Raw genomic sequence first — 26667 nt, forward strand, 5'->3', positions numbered from 1 at the left:
TGGGTGGCTCCAAGGCGTTTGAGAAACTCTTTCCAAAAAGTAGATGTGAATTGGACCCCACGATCGGAGATAATTCGGTCGGGAACCCCATGCAAACGGTAGATGTGGGAGAGGAACAGTTTAGCCAACGCCTTGGCGGAAGGAATCTTGTGACAAGGCACGAAATGAACTTGCTTGGAAAACAAATCAGTGACCACCCAGATGACGGTATGCCCCTGGCTCTCGGGAAGTTCAACAATAAAGTCCATAGAAATCTCCTTCCAAGGAGCGACTGGGCGAGCGACGGACTGTAGAAAGCCCTGCGGTTTCCCCGGTGGTTTTTTGGCGGTCGCGCAAACTGGGCAACTGGCGACATACAGTTCAATGTCCTTTTTTAAAGACGGCCACCAGAATTGTCTCTTCACGAGGTGCAAAGTTTTCACGAACCCAAAATGACCCGCCATTCTGGAGTCATGAGCGCGACGAAGGACGACAAGTCGTAGGGAAGCGGGGATGTATAATTTAGCACCAATCCACGGTAGATCGTCCCTCATGGTACACTCGTCCCGATGGTTGAGAAACCAATCGTCTTGAGGAAGAGCCGCTTTGAGGTCAGAAAGTAGATCTTGAGGTACCTCCTTCTGAGCGTGGGTCTGTTGACGTGTGAGTACCGGAGCTTCCAGGAGCGGTTGAACGATGCTCAGTTTAGAACAATTGTATTGAGGTAATCGGGACAAAGCATCCGCCATGAAGTTCTTTCCCCCCGGGATATACTTTAGAGTGAAATTGAAACGGTTGAAATATTGGGCCCATCGCATCTGCTTGGGGGAGAGACGACGAGGCGTTCGCAACGCCTCCAAGTTCTTGTGGTCAGTCCAAACCTCAAATGGGTGTTTAGAGCCTTCTAGGAAATGGCGCCAAGTAGCGAGGGCCCAACGGACCGCAAAAGCCTCCTTCTCCCAAACCGCCCAGCGCCGCTCCGTGTCAGTGAGTTTACGGGAGGTGTAAGCGCAAGGCTGTAAGTTACCTTGGTCGTTGGCTTGCAGCAGAACGGCCCCTACGGCGACATCACTGGCATCAGCCTGGACAACGAAAGGCTGGGTGAGATCAGGATGTTTAAGAATCGGTTCAGCGGCAAAAAGGCGTTTAAGCTTTTCAAATGCCATCTGGCATTCCATGGTCCAGTCCAAAGGTTTATTGGGTTTAGGCTTCGGGTCGCCTTTCGTCTTGAGCAAATTAGTAATAGGGAGAGCAATGTCGGCAAAAGAGGGAATAAATTGACGGTAGAAATTAGCGAAACCCAAAAACTTTTGCAATTGTTTACGAGTTTTGGGCCCGTCCCATTCAGTGACCGCCTTCACCTTCCCAGGGTCCATCTCAATGCCATCAGGGGAGATGCGGTAGCCCAGATAGTCAATTGTAGTTTGGTGAAACTCGCACTTAGACAATTTGGCATAAAGGTTAGCGGCACGGAGCTTTTTCAAAACAGTGCGCACCAGATTGACGTGGTGGTCATAAGTGCGGGTATAAATGAGGATATCGTCCAGGTATACGATAACGCCCTTGTACAGATGATCGTGCAGGATCTGATTAATAAATTGCATGAACACAGCAGGAGCCCCCTGCAGGCCAAAAGGCATAACCCGGAACTGGAAACATCCAAGAGGGCAGTTGAACGCGGTTTTCCATTCGTCCCCTTCCTTAATGCGGACCCTATAGTAAGCCTCTCGCAGGTCCAATTTTGTGAAGATGCGGCCCTTCCCCAGTTGGGCTAACAAGTCCTTCATCAACGGGAGTGGGTAGAGGTTTTGAGTAGAGATAGCGTTAAGGTTTCGAAAGTCACAGCATAAGCGAAGAGAACCATCTTTCTTTTCACGAAACAGTACAGGAGCAGCCACTTTGGGGCGGGCTGGTTCAATGAAACCACGTTTCAAATTTTTGTCAATGAAAGAACGCATCTCCTCCATTTCTCTGGGTGACATGGAGTAAATGCGGGGTTTAGGGAGCTTAACCCCGGGTAAAATGTCTATGGAGCAATCAGTCGGTCTGTGGGGGGGCAGAATGTCCGAAGATTGTTCGCTGAAAACTTCCTTAAGGTCTAGATATTCTTTCGGAATTTTCTCCTCCCCTGCAATACGCTCCTGCCCTCTAGCGGCAACTTCAGGAATGTCAGTGACGGCAGGCAGGTCCGGAGAGCCCTCCCCCACTGGAGGCACCTTCGAGCGGATGCGTAAGCGGCCTGTCCGCCAGTTTATGTGAGGGTTCCACTTCCGAAGCCATGGGATGCCCAAAATGAGTGGCCTGTCCATGCCAGGTGCGACCACAAAAGAGATTAATTCAGTATGGGTACCCATTGTCATCTCCAAAGGCTCAGTAAAAAAATGGGCGGGTCCCCCCCCGCAATGGAACCGTCTATTTGGCAAAACACAATTGGGGTTTTCAACGTGCGCAATTTGAGGCCCAATTTTTCTACCATGGCTGGATTGATCATGGATCGGGAACAGCCGGAATCAAGTAAAGCGAGGAGGGTGGCAGGTGTCCCCTCAGGAGGAACTTTTAATTCAATAGGGATTAGAAGGGGCCCCTTGTTTGAACTCACCCAGTGAGGCGATGTGTCGTCATCGGAGTCCTCCGAAGAAGAGGAGTTAGCATCTGTGTCACCCTCTAATGGCTGGGCAACAGGAGGGGGGGTGGAATCCCCAGCGAAAGCCGTTTCCTTCTTCTTCTTGTCAGGGCCCCTGGCAGACTTTTCCTCACGTCTGGGAGGGGGTTGGGCCGAGAGAGGCAATTTAGCCCGACATTCGGGGGCGGTGTGCCCAAGCTTGCCACAACGAAAGCATGTTAAAGGTCTGGAGAAGCCAGAAGGGGGCCCTCTCGCTTCACCTCGTCTTTTGGAAAGCGATTGAGTTGCAGGAGTGGGGAGGGACTTGGCCGCCCTCTCTTTCCGCTTCCTTCTTTCTTCTTTGGCATAGCGGAGGCGGGTTAAGTCGAGTTCAGCGTCGGCAGCATGCTCAAACCAAGTGATTAAACGTCTCGGCAGGTTACGATTGACACATTGCTGATAAATGTCTTCATTTAACCCTTCAGCAAACCTGTCCAGAAGAGCGTCCTCCCCCCATCCTCTCATATATTGGGAAAGACACTGAAATTCCTGGATGTATTGGGCAACAGGTCTATCGTCTTGTGCAAAGGTTAAAAACTTCAATTTGTTTCGCTTCTCAGTTAATGGGTCATCAAAACGTTGGCGGAAAGCCTCCATAAAACGGTTGAAATTCCCCAAGAGGGGAGAGCCCGACATATGCAACGCAGTCGACCATGTAGCCGCCTCACCATCTAAGGACAAAAGAATCATCCTGACTCTCATGGTGTCAGTTTCAAAGTCCCGGCCATAAATCTCCATGTAGTTAAACACTTGCATAAGAAAGGAGGGCAGGCTAGCAGAACCACCATTAAAACGTACAGGCAAGGGAGGGATTTTAGCCATCCGATGTCTTCGGGGGGGAGGCTGGGGGGGAGGTCTTCCTTGATCTGCAAAACCTGTAGCCGCAGGGGGTGACGCGGGCCGAGGGGGGGGGGGAGATGCCTGGCGTGGGTAACGTTGCCAATTTCTCCAGTCTCTTTCCTCCTCCCCCCTTCTCTCCTCCAAATATGTTTGACCCCAATAATCAGGTAATTCACTCCGCTGGGGTTTTCTCACGTGCCCCTGGTGCTCATAACTTCTCCATTCTCCTTCATCGCCCCCTCTTCTCTCCCCAAAGTACCTTTGGCTCCAATAGTCAGGGAACTCACTCGCCTGGGGTTTTCTCACGGCACCCGGCTCCAGCGAAGTTTGTCGGGGTGGTCTTTGGGTGAGGCCAGCATTCCAGCTTGTCTCTATCTCTTTTTGTCCCACCGAAGTTGACCATCGGGGTGGGGGGGAAGGTTCAGGTTGGCTGGAAATTTGCAGTTGAAATAAATCTTCGTGCAAGGGTCGGTCAGGCGGGCTGGGCTCGTGTAAAGAAAGGTCGGGAGGTCCTAGTTCACTGGAATCCGCTCCTCCAACGGCGCCCTCCTCCTCTCTGATCGGAGAAGACATTATTTCCCTTCTCGGAAGACGTAAATCTCCTGGAAAGGGATATTAATCAGACTTTGCTTCTTGTCAGGCCCACTCCATTCCATAATTAGGAAAGAAAACTAAGAGACTCCATGGGTTGGAAATCAAAGTACTTTTACTAATTATAAATGGTAAGCGAGCAGTAGCAAAGCAAAGTCTGATTAATATGGCGCGAAAGCAATTGATATATATGATAGCCCGTTCCCCCCCCCCTTAGGATCAAAGCTGCAGTCCAATCATAAGTCCTTCAAATGTCAGGTATGAGATAACTTCAAAAAGACAGGCCAACGATGGAATGTGTAGGCCGTTGATGCAGGCGGGAAACACATACGCATGCGCAGTCCCAACGACTGGTACATCCTAGAACATTCCCAGCACATTAATTAACCCCTCCCAAATAGACGCCCCCCCCTTCCCGTTTCATGGCAGCTGAAGCAACAGCAAGGCAGAAGCTGACACAATGCCTCAAAGTTTAGTGTCCATTGCATTTTTAGAACTCCCGGTAGCATAGATTCTTTTGTAGTTGTCTATTTGTACTTCTTTTATGCAAACACTGTCTTATATTATTTGGGAGAGAAGAGTGGAACTAAAAGGAGATAGCAGCAAGTGGCTTACAACATTTTCTAGTATCATCCAGTCATTAATGTGGTGATGTAAAGGCTGTCCTTTTTACTGTTGTTTTGGCAGAACAATGGTTTGGTGATTATAAAAGATACTAGAAAGGTATGTTCCTCACTGCTGAGTCAGGGCATTATCCACCCATCCTTGAATTGGGAGAAAATTGAATTGCCATCTTATTTTACTTCTTGCCTTTGCTTTCAGTCACAGTCAGTTGCTTGCCTTCTCTTCAAGGTAACAGTCTTAGATTTTACAGTGTTGAAGCTGCAGTTTGATGGTTTTTGAATAAGGGAAGAAATCCAGCTAAGGATGACTTCAACCTTACCCTAATTGTGAGTAAAGGACAGAGACTGAGAAAAAGGCTATTTCAAGAAAAAAGAAGATGATGATGCCAGGACATGGTGCCATAATTAGATGCAATTAGGAAAAGACCCAAAGTTACCAGTAAGGCTGCCTAAGACCTTCAGGAAAAAAAACAGAAATAAGTTGTGACAGTTTGGAATCTGGAAAGTGGCAGTGTAAATAATCTGTGTTCCTGACACAGGGATTGGAAAAGGACTTTTACAGGTTATTCTGGTCAAAGCAACTTTTCCAGTTGGGACAAATTTCACCTGTAAGGGCAACAAGAGTTTTATTGCAGGATAGGTTGTGATGGTATTGTTTTTAAATGGGAGATACTGGTGTTACTTTTAGTTTACTGGATTTAACATTGTTTTTAATTGCTCTCAGGAAGTTTCGCTTCAAAATTTAATCAGCCCAATCTTGAATGACTTCAGATATCTACAAAATGGAGCCATATGCCACCCTCAGTTGACAAACTGCTTATTCTATGCACTAAAGTATTTTGCTCCCTTATTTCAAAATGATTGATAAATCTGATTAGCCAAAATGCTAAGTGAAGGGGTGGGTGGGGTTAGATTATTAAATCACAACTTTACTGTCTTGTATAGTTTAAATATAATAGTTCTTCAGTGAGAACAGTGTAGTCTAGATGTTGAATTGCAGTTCCCAACAATGTTGACATCATTTTGATTACAGGATTTGCAATCAGTATCTATTCTAGAGGGATCATGTGGTTCTCTAATAGTTTCCAAGTTGCTTAGGCCCATGCTACTTGTCTAACTGTAATTTCCTAACTTTGATCTTATATTTAATATTTATGACTTATTGTTGCCTTATTCTATCATGGTATGTAATCAATAAATGATTTTGGATTCCTCAAGCCATTGTGTTGTTTCCATTTGTGTTTCTTGCAACTTTCTATTCATAAGAAACTTTAAACCAGGAAACCAGTGAGACAGCATTGTGTGTATTGTAATTTGCTGCAAATAACAGCTGGTGGCAACAAGATCTATCAAGGTATAGTTTGGGCAACCATTTGGGTTTAGAAAAATTAAAGACGACAATTTAATATTATTGAATGCAGACATTCCTATATAAAATTTGAACAGCAAGTAATATAAGGTCTGAATTGATGCAAAAAGCTTTCAAGAATTGGTGCTGAGGGAAAAGCAATACAGTGAAAATTCCCAAACTATTACCGGTAAATCGCTATCAAGAATGTCCTGTCTTTGGGGAGGAGGAGCCAATGTCGCAACGATATGGACGTGCGGTCTCTATGCTCCGAGACTGCAGTTAATGCTTTTGCCGCTGGGTGGTCCAATCCTCTCTGTGGCAACTCTTTGAAAGGGGAGGGGGTTGGAGTAGGTGACTTACAAGGTCTCTTCCAATTCTGTTAACCTGTATCTATATCTGGATCTTCGCCCACATTTGGGCCAAGGTTAAGTGATTGCATTGAGGTGAACTCGTTTTTTTTCCCCGCCCCGGTCCCCATTTTTCACATAAGGGCTGGGACGCGAACGGGGCTTAAATTCGTGATCTTTGAATCACGCCGACGACACTCCTCCCATCCAGCCGCCGGTGGTCCTTTCCCGCTTTCCAGTGGGAGGGAAACGATCCCGATGCTATCCCTGCCCGGGCTCGGCGACACTTTCCGTGGGAGCTGGAATCTACTTCTGCACCTCCCAGGAGATTAGCAGCAATAAGGATGGACCAGTTGAAAGATGATCCCATTGCTGGAACCAGTGATGAAAAGCCAAAGGTAGAGTTCTTGCTTATTCTGAACTGATTGCTGTTCTCATAGTCTGTGTGTGGTGAAGTGTGCTTTTCATGGACATGTCATGACATGCCTTTCGTTGCTCTCTTCTTGACTCCAAGCTTGTTGCTTAAACTTTATCATTCCTATTATATACACAACTGTGGGATCACAGCTGCCGATTCTTCAGCTGGGGTTGGCCTTCATTCACATCAAGTTCTTAGAGAACCTAGGATGCTCTAAAGCAGTGATCCCCAACCCCCGGTCCGCGGACCGGTGCCGGGCCGTGGAGTACCTGGCACCGGGCCGCGCAGTGGCCGGGGGCCATGATCGCTGCAGCGGCCGGGGGCCATGATCGCTGCAGCGGCCGGGGGCCATGATCGCTGCAGCGGCCGGGGGCCATAGTTTCTTTCTGTATGCAAATTAGGGCTAACTGGCACAAGGGGTGTTACTGGACCGCTGGTGGCACTCTGACGTCACCAGCGGCCCACCGCCCCCCTGTGTCCAGCGCCGCCCTTCTCATTCCTTTTCAGCGCTTCAGCGCTGGCCGATTCCTGAAAAAAACCTAAGAGCGCCTGCGCAGCTACATAGGGCTAGCGTAGACAGCGCTAGTAGCGTAGCCTTGCACTTTATATTTATGTAATTGTATTTTATTTTGTAAGGCATGTTTAAATACAATAAAATAAAAGTTGTTTAATCAAAACAATCTGATACATAAACAATCAATGTGTCGTCGCGAACAATGCCCCTCCACCCCTGCGCGCGCTCAGCGGGCCACGGTAAAATTATCAAAGGCTGACTGGTCCGCGGCGATAAAAAGGTTGAGGACCACTGCTCTAAAGTATCAGCATAGTAAATGTGTGAATCCAAGCAGCATAGGCCTCTTGTAAGTGATGGACGTTTTGCAGATTCTCTAAGTGCCATCAAAGTTTTTTTGGTATGGCATCCATTACCGGCTGTCCTTGACTTACGACCGCAGTTGAGCCCATAATTTCCATTGATAAGTGAGGCAGTCAAGTGAGTTGCTCCTCATTTTATGATCTTTTTTGCCACAGTTGTTAAATGCACTGTGTGGTGGTGAAGCAAATTTGACTTCTCCAAAAGTCTTTGCTTATTGGAAGTGGGCTGGGATGGCTACAAATGGTAAATCACATGACATCATCAATGCATGCCAGTTGCCAAGTGCCTGAATTTGGATCATGTGACCATGGAAATGCTGCAATTGTTGTAAGTGAAAAATGATCATATGTAGATTTTCAGTGCTGTTGTAAATGAATGGTTGTACGTTGAGGACTGCCTCTCTTATTATTAGACACTTGGTCCAAAAAAAAAGGAAAAAAATACCAAACAATTCAGCCCAGATTCAAACAACCACAAGCGTAACAGGAGACCATAACAGGATCCTCGTAGATACATTAAGCCCATCCTTTGAACCATAGTGAGGTCCTGAGAGCTTTCCTGTATCCCAGCAGAGTAGGTACTGTCCTTATCTCTGATGGGATGCGAGTTCAGAAATGGGGGACTGTTTCAGAAAGCCTTGGATTTCCAAGATGGCAATGTTTAATAGAGAGGACCTAGATGTTCTGCTTATATCCTGGGTGGGCAGCAAAAAAATGGAGAGAGGCAGTTCCTTAGGTAACTAGGCCCTGTGCCAGTGATGGCTAACCTTTCTGTCCTCACGTGGCAAAAATCAGCTGGCCGACGGGAGGTGCCTGCGCGGTGGAGCTGCGGTGGAGCGATGGCTCACGTTCCCACAGAGAGGGCTCCGCTTGCCACCCTGGCACACGTGCCATAGGTTAGTCATCACAGCCCTATGCCATACAGGGGTTTATTGGTGACAACCAGCACTTGAAAGGCAGCTGGAAACCACCTGGCAGCCAACGCAGCACACCTGGCAGCAGTGATACAGTGGTTAGAGTGAAAAGCATCCATTATTGCTTGTGCTGCTGCTGTTTGAACCAGCTGTAGTTTCCAAACTGTAACTTAGAGCAGCCCCAGGTAGAATACATTGCAAAGTCCAATTGTGAGGTCATCAGGGCACGAGTAACCATTGGAAGGCCTCCGATTGAGGAAGGAGCACGATTGATGTGCAAGTTGAGCCTGTGAAATGGCACTCCTGCCATAGCTACCAGCTGCTGTCTCGGTACTAGCTGCCAATCCAGGAGTAATTAGTAATTAGTAATTTAATAGATTTGTATGCCGCCCAATCCCGTAGGACTCCGGCCGGCTTACAGAAACAAGATAAAAGTTTAAAAAAATTAAAAAAAAAAAAAGTTAAAAAAAAGTGGAGATGAGGAAGCTCAGGCTGGAGGAGCTGCAAACTCAATACAGTACCAAGGCACAAGAAATCAATGATATGCAAGAAATGGAAGAAGGGAATATCGAGGCAGCCAAGACTCTGCGAACACTGGAGAACCGTTTGGAAAAGGCCCGATTCAAGACTGAGGAGGCTGTACGCATCACCAACATGTATAAGAAGCTAAAAGCACATATGCAGGAGGAAAGCTTGCACTTTCAGAACAAGCTGGATGCCCTGGAAGCGGAAATTTTACGTCTGCGCCATGAGCTCCAAGAACTGGAAAGCGTGAACACTGATGCACAACATGCTCGCAACGTTGCTAGGGAGCAGCTTTTGACTCAAGAAGAAAGCATCTACCAAGAAAGAAAGATTCGAGATAAGAAACTGAAAGACATAAAGAAAATGACAGAAGAAAAGAGAGCGCAGAACGAGCGTGCAGAAAGAAGGCACTCCCAGAAGGATCGTATCTCATTTGGAACTGAAGATCTGCTTAGAGAACCTCAGTTTAAGAAATCAAACATCTTGAAAACCAAACAGGCTGTGCTCACGGCCTCTGAAAACTTTGACAAAGTCCGAGCAGCCACTGGGGTCACCGAGGCTAATGATGTTGTGGCCTGCTTTCTGGCCCAAGAAGAAACATTCAAACAGTTGGAGGAAATGAAGAATGAGAATGAACTGTCCTTGGAACAGCTTAAAGAAGAAAAGGAAGCACTATTACATGAATTAGAGCATACTAAGTACTCAGGAGCTCAGAATCTGATGAAGGAGTTACATGATCACCTACAAAAGGAAGAAAAGAGGCGTGATGCAACCCAGGCTGAACTGGACAAGGTGAACCGGGTTCTGTTGAATGCCAAGGCTGGCATTGAACATTTGGCTTCCAAAGTTCAGCATATCAAACTGGAAGATAGCCGCTTCGCTTCCATGGAGTTGGATGAGAAAGCGAGTGAATATGTTCTTGATCTCATGACCCAAACAGAAGAGAAATTGCTGTATTTGGTGGAATTCTTGAAGGACCGAGACAAGGCAGAGCTTCTTAAGAGAATTGAAGAAGTGGAGTTTCATTCTAAACTTGAGAGGAGATTGCCTGCCTTCAATACCAGAGTGAAACTTCCCATTGCGCAGAAGCAGGATATGTATTATGATGAGGAGGACAGTGGGGAGGAGGATGCTGATGTGGTGACAAGGGCAGCTCTGAAACGTCAATCCCAGCAAATCATTGAGGCCAAGACCAAACGTCGCACTCGCTACAGAAAGAAGGACGGGAAACCGTGATCGCATTCTGTGTGGCCCTTAGAACCTCCTTGGCTATTAAAAGTGCTTCCTAGTTACTGGTCTTCTACATGTGAGCCAGTCCCACATTTTCTGTCCATCAGTTTTGCAGAACTCAGAGAAATAATGACCCATTTGTGGATCTGTCCCACCTGCCTAAGCACACAGGGAGTGTGTGTACCTGTGTACACAGGAATTTAGTGAGCTGAAGTCAGTGTCTAGCTCCTGTTTCCCTGCCTTTTATCTCTCAGCTATATGAGAAGAGTGGGTCCATCTATGGAGATGTGACCTTGAGGTTTCTGAAGGAGAGAAGAGAAATTTATCTAGTTCCCCATCCAAATAATCCAGATTATTTCTCAGAGTTTATAAAATCTGTGCCCAACTGTACCTACTGGGCCTAAATTTGACTGGTTTTGCCGCCCACCCATCCCAACATTCTATCACAAGGGTGGATGTCACTTGCTCTGTGACTTTCTGTATATATCAGAAACACATATTGTTTTGCTGTGTATGATCCAATAAACCCTGTTCAGGCTGAAAAAAAAAAGTTAAAAAAATAGAAAGATAAACAATTAGGACCCTCAGGTTTTATTCCTCGGTGGCGCAGTGGTTAGAGTGCAGTTCTGAGGCTATTTCTGCTGTCTGCCGGCTCCCTGCAATTTGGCAGTTCAAATCCCACCAGGCTCAAGGTCAGCCTTCCATCTGTCTGAGGGGAGTAAAACGAGGACCCAGATAGTTGGGGGCAATATGCTGATTCTGTAAATCACTTAGAGAGGGCTGGAAAACACTGGAAAGCTGTATATAAGTCTAAGTGCCATTGCTATTCCAGTATCAAATTGGGAAGTATTACCCTAGCCAAGACGGACAATGAAAACTTCACCAATCTGGGAGGGGGCTAAACAGCCACAGCCATGGCTGTAGCTGAACAGCCTCTAGACCTTGGGTCCAATCATACTCTAGTAATAGAAAGTTGGCTGAGTTTGAGTCTATTGTTTTTTGTCCTTAGTCTTTGAGGGCTGCTCCTCAAGTTCTCTGTAGAATATAGTTTGAAAATCCTGGTCCATCCCACAAGTAGCCTCTGATCTATCCAAATTCGGTAAAGAACAGGGCTGTCAAACTCCCGTCTCATGGGCCGGATGCATCACATGCTGGCCATGTCCATGTCTGGTTTAGCAAAGAGGAAAAAAGTCCTGATATGTTGCCTGATGCTGCCATGACGATGGGAGTTTGACACCCCTGATATAGAACATCTAATTGTGTTGCTGCTGGCTAAGGGCGCCCTCCTAATTTGGCTTTCACCTGCTCCACAGGAAGAAACCCAAATCCCATACAAAATTTTGTTTCACATCCAACTCTGTTACTGTTAAGTTAAAGTGCTAGGCACTACATGGCCTTTTTAGTGTTGTTTTAATGAAAAACAAAATAACAAACCAAATGCATATTGTTCCCTTTTATTAGATCAAAGAAGAAGTTAACAATGAATATGATTTTCCTGAAGAAAATCCAACAAGTTGCAACGATGCAAGTGAAGAAAAACGAACATTCCTGGTGACATTAAGTGGAGATTATAGACAGCATGAAGTGAGAGGCAGACTTACCGACAGTCTGCTGAGTGCCCTCAAGTCTAGTACATATATTTGTGGCTGGATGGAGAAAAAAAAGGAGGTAGAGTACCACTTAATAGAGAAGAAAGAGAATTTGAATATCTTTTTCAATATGGGAATGCCTTTAAAGTATGTACCTAATGACTCACAATTTGAATTGAAGTCCTACCCAGCAGCTGGTAAAATATGGTATCGCCAATATGATGATGTAAAAGAAGAATGTATAGTGTTCTGTGTCCATAAAAAAGTTTCTAGAATGAAAAACTCTAGGGCACAACGTAGGTTAGTCAAAAGCCTCCAGCTACATAAAGAACCTTGCGTATTTCGTATCTGTGCCCCTAAAGGAGAATCCATAAAAGATGCCGTGTGCAAAGATGGCCGCTTTCTGGAATTCCTGGAAGAATGGAATTGGACGCTGGACAAAAACCGAAAAGTCAAAGATAACAATTTTCCAGTTGACACCTTATTAGATGTGGTTTATTCTATTGGGCTGGGGACTAAGAGAGCGACTGCCAGACATAGTGGTGATATAAACAAGAAACAGAATGATTCAGATTTGGGGGAGAGACAGCTTAGTACTCTTGAAAAGCCAAAGCCAAGGCCAGACTTAGAGGAGGGACAGCTCAGTACTTCTAAAAGTCAACAGAGAGAGCCGGATTGTGAGCAGGGACAGCCCAGTGCTTCTAAAAGACAACAGCAGGAGGTCTTTGAATTGCGGGTCCTACACTTGTATCCTAAGCTGAAGGAAAAAAAAGAAAACATTGCCAAATTTTTGAGAGGTAAAAAGAATCTTGAAGTTTATAAAAGAAACTTTGGCAAGGAGATGAATGACTCTCTTTTATGCAAGTTGACTAGGATTCTTGTTAAAAATATGGATTCAGTTGGATATATAGGGAGTAAAATCTCAGGATTCTTTCGAGGGGTTGGAACTTGCTTCGTTCTCCGTGGTAGATATATATTAACGTGTCACCATGTAATAAGGATGATAGTTGGAGAAGGAATTGAAGCAAAGGACTGGGGAAATAGAATTAAGCAGTTAGCCCGTGTAACTTTCTCTTATGAAGATGATGATGGTATGAAAACATGGTTCTCATTGGAGAACTGGTTTGAAATAGCAGATGAGGATCTTGATTTTGCTGTGCTGAAATTGGAAGAAAATGGAAGTAATAGTCATCCTCCACCAGGACTGTTGCATTTAAATTCCCCACCACCACCAAATGGTCCCATTTTTATCATAGGTCACCCAAATGCAGGAGTCAAGTCTATGGATATTTGTCTTGTTGTCAGTATACCTGAACGTGACAAGGCAGTTAGGGATCATTTGCAGAAGGTTGAAGATTGCATCTGTGTGTGTGGTTACAGGCCAGAGAAATGCATCCATAGGTATAATCCAGAAGATCTTAAGAGATATACAAGTAAGACTAACATTGTCACTTATAGTACCTGTTTTTTGGAGGGGTCATCGGGTTCACCGGTGTTTAATCAACATGGGCAGCTTGTTGCTTTGCACACTGCTGGATTTCTTTATGAACAGAATTACAAAGACTGCAGCATAATTGAATTGGGCTATTCAATTGACTCAATTATTTTAAAAATTAAATCCACATTTAAATCTTGGCATGATGCTATGATTGCTCCTGATGAGGATGCATTTGTGAGTGAGGCAGGGGAGGAAATGGATTGCAATTAATATTATATTGCTAAAGTTCAGGCGACTTCTCCAAAAAATGAAATTGCTTGAGGGAAAGTTATCTGCCAAGGTTCTGCTTTCTTTGGATTTATAACAGTTTCTGACAGATACAGTACATTTATTTTCAAATATACAGGCTGAACATTGCTGCCACTCTACGTTAAATCTTTCAACCAATGCCTCAAAGTTTAGTGTCCATTACATTTTTAGAGCTCCCGGTAGCATACATTATTTTGTACGTACTTCTGTTATGCAAACACTGTCTTATATTATTTGGGAGAGAAGAAGACTTGAACTAAAGTGAGATCACAGTTAGTGGCTTACAACATTTTCTAGTATCATCCAGTCATTAATGTGGTGATGTAAAGGCTGTCCTTTTCACTGTTGTTTTGGCAGAACAATGGTTTGGTGATTATAAAAGATACTAGAAAGGTACTAGAAAGATACTAGAAAGGTCCTCACTGCTGAGTCAGGGCATTATCCACCCATCCTTGAATTGGGAGAATATTGAATTGCCATCTTATTTTATTTCCTGCCTTTGCTTTCAGTCACAGTCAGTTCCTTGCCTTCTCTTCAAGGTAACAGTCTTAGATTTTACAGTGTTGAAGCTGCAGTTTGATGGTGTTTGAATAAGGGAAGAAATGCAGCTAAGGATGACTTCAACCTTACCCTACTTGTGAGTAAAGGACAGAGACTGAGAAAAAGGCTATTTCAGGAAAAAAGAAGATGATGATGCCAGGACATGGTGCCATAATTAGATGCAATTAGGAAAAGACCCAAAGTTACCAGTAAGGCTGCCTAAGACCTTCAGGGAAATAATAGAAATAAGCTGTGACAGTTTGGAATCTAGAAAGTGGGCAGTGTAAATCATCTGTGTTCCTGACACAGGGATTGGAAAAGGACTTTTACAGGTTATTCTGGTCAAAGCAACTTTTCCAGTTGGGACAAATTTCACCTGTAAGGGCAACAAGAATTTTGTTGCAGGATAGGTTGTGATGGTATTGTTTTTAAATGGGAGATATGTTCATGGATGGATTGTATGCAAGCCTTTTAAAATGATTTCTTCTATTTCTTCTATTTTTTTTCTTTTATTATTATTCGTTGCAACCTATGGACTAAAATTCTCCTTCATTACTGTGGGCATTTCCCCCCCTTTCTCTAACACATTTAAGAATCTGACATTTTTTAACTTGGAATATAAAAAAAATACAAAAGGAAACAAAGAAAATTGTGACAACAACACTGCTACTCAGAGGCTGGAGGTTTGTGTATTGGAAACAAAACACTCTTACTTTTCTTGCTGATTGTCCTGGCTTGGCGCTCCAAGGTCTCACTGCTTGTTTATAGAGAGTGATAAGAGGAAGGGCATGCAGATGTCCCTTTGAAGTATATCTTCAACCAGAGAAAAGTGAAAATAAAAATTTATTGTGAATCTATGCTTAATCTTGTAAAAACTTTCCAAGCCAGAGCAGCAGTGTTTCTTAGCTGGAGATAATGGCACAATTTCAATAGCAGAAAGAAACTTTAAGCCTGCAAAAGATATTCTTAGAAATTAAGAAATTATCAAATTCATTTGAGAGGATGGAGAAGAAGTTGGAAGTCTTAGAGCATCTGACAGCAAAATATGAAGAAGAAGTTGGAGATCTTTATCAAGTGGAAAAAGTGGAGGCTAAAATCCTAAAAGCCGAAGAGGAAAATGACCATAAAGAAATTAAATTTGTTGATATTTATGGTGATTGGTTTGTTTCTAGAAATGGAAAGAGTGGAATACTGAAAGAGGAATTAAATGGAGGGGAACTCTATCCCAGATGGCAAGACATAGAAGAAGAAAAAACAAAAGAATTTATGGATTTAAAGAAAGAAATTTTATTAGCAACATCATCGATAACACTACTGACAATCAAAGATAAGTTGATTAAGGAAACAGAAGAAGGGCATCAAAATTACATGAGAGATTTTATAAGCAAGGAGTTGCTAAGAGGAGTCCATACAAATTTGATTAAGGAGATGATTAGAGGACTGACAGCACAAATGGCAGAAGACATGAGACTATTTCGCTACAGGAAAGATACAGGTTGATAGATGGAAGTGTATAATCTAAAACTAGTTAAACTTGGTGAAATTTAGTGACAATAGATATAGTTAAATAAATAATTTGATAATGATAATAATGTATACAACGTGTAGTATTATGATGTAATAATTGGATATGAATATTGAATGGTACCCATGAAAGAAAGATTAGAAATCCTCTTGGCTTATATATAAAGGTTAATAAAAAGAACTAAGTTAGATTCAGTTAAGTCTTGATTATTAGGGGGGAAAATGTTATGATACAGGATATAGTCAAATAAAGGAGGGATAATGATAACTATATATATATATATATATATATATATATATATATATATATATATATATATATATATATATCACACACATACATACATACATATATATACACACACACACACACACACACACACACACACATACATATATATGGGTACAACATAAGGAAACTGGATATAAATTGTAAACAGATTTGTAAAGGATTAGAAAATTTTGCTACTAAATATTATGGATGTTTAGCTAGAATAGGACATAAGGATTCAGTGTTATTGGAGGATTTTAGAAATAACAAATGAAATGCAGTTATGTATTAATATTGATATATTTTATGATGAAGGACGTTTAAACAATTATAGTCAATTAAAAAAGGAGATATGATGATGGTAAAATGTATAAATATCTGAGTTAAAATACTTGAGTTAATATGAATTATGCTTGATGACTGTGGAGGAGAAGCACGAAAGCCTTTTGTAACCAACTGATACACTTTCTACAGCGTGTAAAGAAGGAAGATTTTATGTGTTTGTTTTGAAAATTAAAAATAAAAGAAAATATTTTTAAAAAAGAATGTCCTGTCTTTAATGGATACATGTGAATTCCTGGCAACTTTTGTTCCCTCAGGAAGACTTTGTCATAGATTATCGGTTGTTTTTGATGGAGTGACAGAACTGAGTCGGAGGTGGTCATTCATCCTCGTGATTCTTCCTTCTCTGCAGCTTTTGATATCACTTCCAGGAGTTGGGGCTTGGGGGGGCATGCTTTCATGTTTCTACTCCATTAGTGTTGGTTTTGGGCAGAGATCAGTCCCTAGGCCCCTCCTGTGTTGCTATGTTGCCCTATTGCTGTGATGGAGAACCTATTGCACGCGTGCCACCGGTGGCACGCAAAGGCATATTTGCTGGCATGCCAGCCATCAGCTCCAGTGCGCCGGTCAGCTGATTTTCGGCCTTTCGAAGGGCTTGGGAAGGCTGTTTTTGCCCTCCCCAAGCTTCAGGAAAGCCTCCGGAGACTGGAGAAGGCGAAAAGCAGTTGGGCCTGATTTTTGCCCTCCCCATGTTCCGGAGGCTTTCCTGAAGCCTGGGGAGGACGAAAAATGCCCCCAACAGGCCAACTGGAAATTTAGAAATCATCCGTTTCCAGCTTCCGGAGGGTCTCCGGAGGGAGGCTGTTTTCGCCCTCCCCAGGCTTCAGGAAAGCCTCCAGAGGTTGGGGAGGATGAAAAGCAGGCCCAACAGGAACAAACTTCTGGTTGGCCTGTTGGGCCCGTTTTTTGCCCTCTCCATATTCTGGAGGCTTTCCTGAAGCCTGGGAAGGGCGAAAACTGCCCCCCCCCGCCATGCTGGGGTGGGTGGGGTGCATTGCATTGTGGGTGCATGCACAATTTTGGCATGCCTTTAAAAAAAGTATATCTAAACAAACAGTTTAATTGTAGTCTTTTCAGTCAAGCAGCATCAGAGAACCAATCACTACATGCCATCCAAACCTTGTCGGAAGAGAAAGTTTTATAAGGTGCTATGAAAGCTCAATGGGTTGGGGCTATATGGAATGCAGAGGCATCTACCTGTGTATATACACAGACAGAAATTAAGACGCTGTCTCTTAGAATAGAGTATAAGAACTTCTTTAAATGAGGTTCAAAGAAACAAAGTTATTTGGGCATGTAGAAATAATACCTGCTATTTGTCAGCTTGGTTGAAGGTGGCAATTGTAGTTCCTGGATTTTAAAAAGGAGATAATAATCCTAATTATTACAGGTCCAATACATATGCCTAGGGTACTTAATATGCATTACAGCACTTTACTCCAGGCTGATGTGATTTTGTGATTTTATGATATATTTGCAAGTTAAGTTTCAAAGGTTGTTTAAAAGACCTGGCTTCTACTTCATGATAATTCTTTAATTCTTTAGAAGTTAAAGTCAAAGGCCCCAGATGGCTATTAGAAGGTACATTAATATAGCAAATTAACACCTTCCCTTATTTAGAGGTAGCCTTCTCTAGCCTGGATCTCAGTTTCATCTGCATTGTAAGACCTCACTTACTTCACAAACATATGAATTTGCTATTAAAATTAGTGCACTAATTAGTAGAGCGCTACTAAATTACTGTTCTTTGGTCCTAATTATTGAGATGTATAAAAGTAGTGCTCGACTTACAACTTTCATTTAGTGACTGTTCCAACTTACAGCAGCACTGAAAAAGGTAATTATGACCATTTTTCAACTTAACAACTGTTGCAGCATCCCCATGGTCATATGATCAACATTCAGATGCTTGGCAACTAGCATGTATTTATGATGGTTACAGTGTCTCGTGATCATGTGATTACCTTTTGGGACCTTTGGCTAAGCAAAGTCAACGAGGAAGCCAAATTCGCTTAATTATTGTGTTATACTAATTTAACAACTGCAGGGATTCATGTAACCACTGTGGCAAAAAGGCAAGAAAGAAATTTTCTTTTTTATTAGATTATTGGATTTTTTTATTGGGATTAATTCTACAGGTGTTATTTGTCATGTTACAAACAAATACAAACAGATTTCATTTTTATTTTGTTCCATACCACTATAGGATCAGAAATAGATAATCCAATACTCTGCGTTGGGTATAGATATACCGTTGAGTCATTAGAAATTGTGAATATATGTATTAGAGTCATTAGAAATGGTCTAATATATGTGCTATGTTGCCTACAAATAAATCTTATTTAAATGCAGGGTCTTCTGAGTAAAATTGAATGAGATTTTATTGTGCATTTGCTTTTTAGACCTCCCTCGGTGAAATGTTCGTGCTGATAGATAGGTATTATTGAGGTCAAGCTTTAGCTGAGCAATTATTTGGTTCAGGTTTTACACTTGTCTGAAAAAATACTCAGAACTATCTTTACGTTGGCACTTGTGTTAATGCTTCCAGTGCTCTTTCAAAGCTCACCAGCTGTCCCTGATGGTGAGAAATAAATAGAAAACATTGTTAAGTAAACTTCTTATGTGATACTGTTGTCACAACGGCACTGTTTCCTCTCAGCTACCATATATAAAGCCACCTTGAGATCACAGCCACATTTTCATTGCTTTCCTTCTGCTTTTTTCTTCTTCCGACCATTAAATGACTTGCGTTGCTTAGTGGAAAAATTAGGAGCAGAACAGGGAAGGAATAAAAGTCAATTTTTTACCCTACAGTAATAAGATCCACTGAGCCATGAATTTCCATTGCATCTATTTTTCAAACTGTCTTCTGGGAAAAAAAGTAAAAAATAGAAAACTACCTTCTTCCAAAGATACTGTTCTCTCAAAGTTCTTGATGAGGTGGTGTTTCCAGCAAGTATTTTTTAATTGATCAGTCCTCGTACCATTCCAGAATAACAGTTGGAAGGGATCTTGGAGGTCTTCTAGTCCAACCCCCTGCTCAGGAAGAAACCCTATAACATTTCAGACAAAGGGTTGTCCAATCTCTTCTTAAAAACTTCCAGTCTTGGAGCACCCACAACTTCTGGAGACAAATTGTTCCACTGATTGTTATACTGTAACTGTCAGGAAATTTCTTAATTCCAGGTTGATTCTCTCCTTGATTAGTTTCCATCCATTGCTTAAAATGATATTCCAGTGGGGGGAAAATAAAGTAACTTTCCCATCAAAGAAAGACTATACTATTCCCCACAATCCAATCCATTGAAAGGGATTGAAGGGAATTATCTTCTTTCTTGGAAAAGCCTTTTACGGTGACCTTTTTAGTGTGCCATTGCTATGCCTCTTTCAGAAACTTTTATGAAGCTCTTCAGATGACACTACTATATAACAACTACCAGTATTTCTACTGTTTTTCCCCTTCATTTCCTTACTTCAGTAAATTTATATAAGACCAGAATAGTGGAAAAATTAGGAGGAAAAAAAGAAAACACAGTGTAAAAACACCATAGATTTTCTAGATGTTCTGTTGGATTAGAAGATCTCCAATGTCCTTCCAATTGTTATTCTGTACAGTATTCCGTGTTCTTGGAAAATGTGAATGTCTTATGGTTGCCTTTCTTATCTCACTGCTTCCCCTTTTCAAAAACACATATCATTCTTATCTTACACTCCTGGGAAAGAGTGCTGAGGCAAAAAGAGAAAATTGAATTCCTTATTCTGGAGTTAAAGGGGGGGAAAACATTGAAAGTTCCTGCCTTTTATTTTGAGAATGCGAAATTCCTACAGCAATGAGTAGGTGAGGAGGAAATATTTAACTTTCTTTGTTCTATGCAGAATAATTCTCATTGGAACATTTTGCACTTTCTCGGAAATTGAAATTGTCATCATCATCCTGGCTGGTTAGATCTGGCAGGGTTGGCACCAGGGGTGAAATTCCAATTTTTTTACTACCAGTTCTGTGGGTGCGACTTGGTGGGCGTGGCAGGGGAAGGATACTGCAAAACCTCCATTCCCACCCCACTCTGGGGCCAGTCTGAGGTGGCATTTGCTGGTTCTCTGAACTACTCAAATTTTCCACTACTGGTTCTCCAGAACCTGTCAGAACCTGAAGAATTTCACCCCTGGCTGGCACACTTTTAAATTTCTTTGGTTAAATCAGTGTTGCCCAACCTTGCAAATTTTAAGATGTGTGGACTTCCACTCCAAGAATTCCCCAGCCCACATACTGGCTGTGGAATTCTTGGAATTTTAGAAGTCCACATATCTTAAAATCCCAAGGTTGGGAAACATCAGTCTAAGAAGAGGTGAGCCCTTGGCTGCATCTAAAAACTTTGAACTGGAGTAGGGCTTTGCTGGCTTGGAATTTCTGGGAGTTTAAGTCCACACACCTTAGATACAAATTAGCAGAGTTGAAAGGGACCTCATAGGTTATCTAGTCCAACCCCCCACCCAGCAGATCCTACATCATTTTTGACAGATGACAGTCCCGTCTCTACTTGAAAGCTTCCAATGATAAAGCTCCCACAACCTCTGAAAGCAAACGGTTCCACAGGTGGATTGTTCTTAGTCAGAAAATTTCTCCTTACTTCTAGGCTGAATCTCTCCTTGTTCAGTTTCCATCCATCATTCCTTGTCTGGCCTTCAGGTGTCTTGGAGAATAGCCTGACCCCTTCCTCTCTGTGGCAACTCTTTGAAAGGGGAGGGGGTTGGAGTAGATGACCTACAAGGTCTCTTCCAATTCTGTTTACCTGTATCTATATCTGGCTCTTCGCCCACATTTGGGCCAAGGTTAAGTGATTGCATTGGGGTGAACTCGGTTTTTTCCCCCGTCCCGGTCCCCATTTTTCACATAAAGGCTGGGACGCGAGCGGGGCTTAAATTCGTGAATCACGCCGATGACAGTCCTCCCATCCAGCCGCCGGTGGTCCTTTCCCGCTTTCTAGTGGGAGGGAAACGATCCCGATGCTATCCCTGCCCGGGCTCGGCGACACTTTCCGTGGGGGCTGGAATCTACTTCTGCACCTCCCAGGGGATCGATCCAGAGCGCCCCAAAAGGCCATAATAAAAGCCCAGGAATTTATCAGCACCATCGTTTCTGGCTGGCGCTGCTTTCCATTTCCCGTCAACCAAAAGGAAAAGGGCGGGGACCGCTTTTCGAGTTCGCGCTTTTGCCGAGCTGAGTCAGGTATGTTAAATAATTTGTTTTTGGTTTATTAAATACAATTATATATTGCAATTATACATTTTTGTAGTTTAAACTATAAATTGCGCAAAATTATGTTTTTGTCGAAGTGACACACAACGCGAGTTATGCTCGATTTTTTGCCGATTTTTGACACACCACGCCAAAAAGGTTGCCCATCACTGCTCTAAAGTATCAGCATAGTAAATGTGTGAATCCAAGCAGCATAGGCCTCTTGTAAGTGACAGACGTTTTGTCGATGTGCAGATTCTCTAAGTGCCATCAAAGTTTTTTTGGTATGGCATCCATTACCGGCTGTCCTTGACTTACAACCGCAGTTGAGCCCATAATTTCCATTGATAAGTGAGGCAGTCAAGTGAGTTGCTCCTCATTTTATGATGTTTTTTGCCACAGTTGTTAAATGCACCATGTGGTGCTGAAGCAAATTTGACTTCTCCAAAAATCTTTGCTTATTGGAAGTGGGCTGGGATGGCTACAAATGGTAAATCACATGACATCATCAATGCATGCCAGTTGCCAAGTGCCTGAATTTGCATCATGTGACCATGGAAATGCTGCAATTGTTGCAAGTGAGAAATGATCGTATGTAGCTTTTTCAGTGCTGTTGTAAATGAATGGTTGTACGTTGAGGACTGCCTCTCTTATTATTAGACACTTGATCCAAAAAAAAGCAAAAAATACAAAACAATTCAGCCCAGATTCAAACAACCACAAGCGTAACAGGAGACCACAACGGGATCCTCATAGATACATTAAGCCCATCCTTTGAACCATAGTGAGGTCCTGAGAGCTTTCCTGTATCCCAGCAGAGTAGGTGCTGTCCTTATCTCTGATGGGATGCGAGTTCAGAAGGTGGGGGACTGTTTCAGAAAGCCTTGGATTTCCTTGGATTTCCAAGATGGCAATGTTTAATAGAGAGGACCTAAATGTTCTGCTTATCTCCTGGGTGGGCAGCAAAAAATGGAGATAGGCAGTTCCTTAGGTAACTAGGCCCTGTGCCAGCGATGGCTAACCTTTCTGTCCTCATGTGCCAAAAATCAGCTGGCCGATGGGAGGTTCCTGCGCAGTGGAGCTCCGCTGGTGCGACAGCTCACGTTCCCACAGAGAGGGCTCCGCTTGCCACCCTGGCACACGTGCCATAGGTTAGTCATCACAGCCCTATGCCATACAGGGGTTTATTGGTGACCACCAGCACGTGAAAGGCAGCTGGAAACCACCTGGCAGCCAACGCAGCACACCTGGCAGCAGTGACACAGTGGTTAGAGTGAAAAGCATCCATTATTGCTTGTGCTGCTGCTGTTTGAACCAGCTGTAGTTTCCAAACTGTAACTTAGAGCAGCCCCAGGTAGAATACATTGCAAAGTCCAATTATGAGGTCATCAGGGCACGAGTAACCATTCAAAGGCCTCCGGTTGAGGAAGGAGCATGATTGATGTGCAAGTTGAACCTGTGAAATGGCACTCCTGCCATAGCTACCAGCTGCTGTCTCAGTACTAGCTGCCAATCCAGGAGTAATTAGTAATTAGTAACTTAATAGATTTGTATGCCGCCCAATCCCGTAGGACTCCGGGCGGCTTACAGAAACAAGATAAAAGTTAAAAAAATAGAAAGATAAACAATTAGGACCCTCAGGTTGTATTCCTCGGTGGCGCAGTGGTTAGAGTGCAGTTCTGAGGCTATTTCTGCTGTCTGCCGGCTCCCTGCAATTTGGCAGTTCAAATCCCACAAGGCTCAAGGTTGACCCAGCCTTCCATCTGTCTGAGGGGAGTAAAACGAGGACCCAGATAGTTGGGGGCAATATGCTGATTCTGTAAACTACTTAGAGAGGGCTGGAAAACACTGGAAAGCGGTATATAAGTCTAAGTTCCATTGCTATTCCAGTATCAAATGGGGAAGTATTACCCTAGCCAAGACGGACAATGAAAACTTCACCAACCTGGGTAGTGGGAGGGGGCTAAACAGCCACAGCCATGGCTGTAGCTGAACAGCCTCTAGACCTTGGGTCCAATCATACTCTAGTAATAGAAAGTTGGCTGAGTTTGAGTCTATTGTTTTTTGTCCTTAGTCTTTGAGGGCTGCTCCTCAAGTTCTCTGTAGAATACAGTTTGAAAATGCTGGTCCATCCCACAAGTAGCCACTGATCTAGCATTCTATCCAAATTCGGTAAAGAACAGGGCTGTCAAACTCCCGTCTCATGGGCTGGATGCATCACATGCTGGCCATGTCCATGTCTGGTTTAGCAAAGAGGAAAAAAGTCCTGATATGTTGCCTGATGCTGCCATGACGACATGAGTTTGACACCCCTGATATAGAACATCTAATTGTGTTGCTGCTGGCTAAGGGCGCCCTCCTAATTTGGCTTTCACCTGCTCCACAGGAAGAAACCCAAATCCCATACAAAATTTTGTTTCACATCCAACTCTGTTACTGTTAAGTTAAAGTGCTAGACACTACATGGCCTTTTTACTGTTGTTTTAATGAAAAACAAAATAACCAAATGCATATTCAATTGTTCCCTTTTATTAGATCAAAGAAGAAGTTGACAATGAATATGAGTTTTTTGAAAAAAATCCAACAAGTTGCAAGGATGCAAGAGAAGAAAAACGAACATTCCTGGTGACATTAAGTGGAGATGGGAGGAAACATGAAGTGAGAGGCAGACTTACCGACAGTCTGCTGAGTGCCCTCAAGTCTAGTACATATATTTGTGACCGGATGGAGAGAAATAAGGGGGTAGAATTCCACTTAATAGAGAAGAGTCTTTGAATGTCTGTGTCAATATGGGAATGCCTTTAAAGTATGTACCTGATCGCTCACAATTTGAATTGAAGTCCTACAAGGCAACTAATGACGTATGGTACCGCGATTATGATGATGTAAAAGGAGAATGTATAGTGTTCTATGTCCATAAAAGTGTTTCTAGAATGAAAAGCCTTAGAGCACAGAAACGTAGGTTAATCAAAAACTTCCACCTACTTAGAGAATATTGCATACTTTGTATCTGTGCCCCTATAGGAGAATCCATAAAAGATGCCCTGTGCAAAGATGGCCGCTTTCTGCCATTCCTGAAAGAAGAGAATTGGACGCTGGATGATGGTGCAATAAGCAAAAATATTGATTTTCCAGTTGAGAGCTTATCAGACCAGGTTCATTATGAGATTGGGGTGGAGTCTAAGAAAGAGACCAGATATAGTGGTGATCTAAACAAGAAACAGAATGATTCAGATTTGGGGGAGAGACAGTTTAAGTACTCTTGAAAAGCCAAAGCCACGGCCGGACTTGGAGGAGGGACAGCTCAATACTTCTAAAAGACAACAGAGAGAGCTGGATTGTGAGCAGAGACAGCTCAGTACTTCTAAACGACAAAAGCTAGAGCCGGATTGTGAGCAGAGACAGCTCAGTAGTTCTAAAAGACAACAGCAGGAGGACTCTGAATTGCGGGTCCTACACTTGTATCCTAAGCTGAAGGAAGAAAGAGAAAACATTGCCAAATTTTTGAGAGGTAAAAAGAATCTTGAAGTTTATAAAAGAAACTTTGGCAAGGAGATGAATGACTCTCTTTCATGCAAGTTGGTTAGGATTCTTGCTAAAAATATGGATTCAGTTGGATATATAGGGAGAAAAATCTCAGGATTCTTTCGAGGGGTTGGAACTTGCTTCGTTCTCCGTGGTAGATATATATTAACGTGTCACCATGTAATAAGGATGATAGTTGGAGAAGGAATTGAAGCAAAGGACTGGGGAAATAGAATTAAGCAGTTGGCCCGTGTAACTTTCTCTTATGAAGAACCTCATCGTATGGAAATATGGTTCTCATTGGAGAACTGGTTTGAAATAGCAGATGAGGATCTTGATTTTGCTGTACTGAAATTGGAAGAAAATGGAAGTAATAGTCATCCTCCACCAGGACTGTTGCATTTAAATTCCCCACCACCACCAGATGGTCCCATTTTTATCATAGGTCACCCAAAAGTAGGAGTCAAGTCTATGGATGTTTGCCTTGTTGTCAGTATACCTGAACGTGACAAGGCAATTGGGGATCATTTGCAGAAAGTTGAAGATTGCATCTGTGTGTGTGGTTACAGGCCAGAGAAATGCATCCATAGGTATAATCCAGAATATCTTGAGATAGATACAAGTAATCCTGACATTGTCACTTATGATACCTGTTTTTTCGAGGGGTCATCGGGTTCACCAGTGTTTAACAAACATGGGCAGCTTGTTGCTTTGCATGCTGCTGGACTTGCTTATGAAATGAAAGACAAAGACTGCAGCATAATTGAATGGGGCTATTCAATTGACTCAATTATTTTAAAAATTAAATCCACATCTAAATCTTGGCATGATGCTATAATTGCTCCTGATGCAAGGGAAGATAGCTCACACGTGGATGCATTTGTAAGTGAGGCAGGGGAGGAAATGGATTGTCATTAATATTATATTGTTAAAGTTCAGGCCACTTCTGCAAAAAATGAAATCGCTTGAGGAAAAGTTATCTGCAAAGGTTCTGCTTTCTTTGGATTTATAACAGTTTGTGGCAGATACAGTACATTTATTTTCAAATATACAGGCTGAACGTTGCTGCCATTGGTTAAATCTTTCAACCAATGCCTCAAAGTTTAGTGTCCATTGCATTTTTAGAACTCACGGTAGCATACATTCTTTTGTAGTTGTCTATTTGTACTTCTGTTATGCAAACACTGTCTTGTATTATTTGGGAGAGAAGAAGATTGGAACTAAAATGAGATCACAGTTAGTGGCTTACAACATTTTCTAGTATCATCCAGTCAATGTGGTGATGTAAAGGCTGTCCTTTTCCCTGTTGTTTTGGCAGAACAATGGTTTGGTGATTATAAAAGATACTAGAAAGGTATGTTCCTCACTGCTGAGTCAGGGCATTATCCACCCATCCGTGAATTGGGAGAAAATTGAATTGCCATCTTATTTTACTTCTTGCCTTTGCTTTCAGTCACAGTCAGTTCCTTGCCTTCTCTTCAAGGTAACAGTCTTAGATTTTACAGTGTTGAAGCTGCAGTTTGATGGTGTTTGAATAAGG

At 42.8% G+C, this 26667-nt stretch overlaps 1 protein-coding gene and 1 pseudogene across 1 annotated transcript; both read left to right on the forward strand.

Annotated features, from left to right (window-relative positions):
- Positions 1–6730: 6730 nt before the first annotated feature.
- Positions 6731–26148, forward strand: LOC116516010 (protein FAM111A-like). Its single transcript, XM_032228358.1, is given in 4 exon segments — positions 6731–6791; positions 24138–24357; positions 24360–24853; positions 24855–26148. Coding segments are annotated over 4 exon segments (1959 nt in total). The 5' UTR covers positions 6731–6737; the 3' UTR covers positions 26046–26148.
- On the forward strand, positions 9043–10359 carry LOC116508178 (annotated as a pseudogene).
- Positions 26149–26667: the final 519 nt, after the last annotated feature.

This window comes from Thamnophis elegans, chromosome 1 (genome assembly GCF_009769535.1).
Source record: "Thamnophis elegans isolate rThaEle1 chromosome 1, rThaEle1.pri, whole genome shotgun sequence".
Classification (NCBI taxonomy): Eukaryota; Metazoa; Chordata; class Lepidosauria; order Squamata; family Colubridae; genus Thamnophis; species Thamnophis elegans.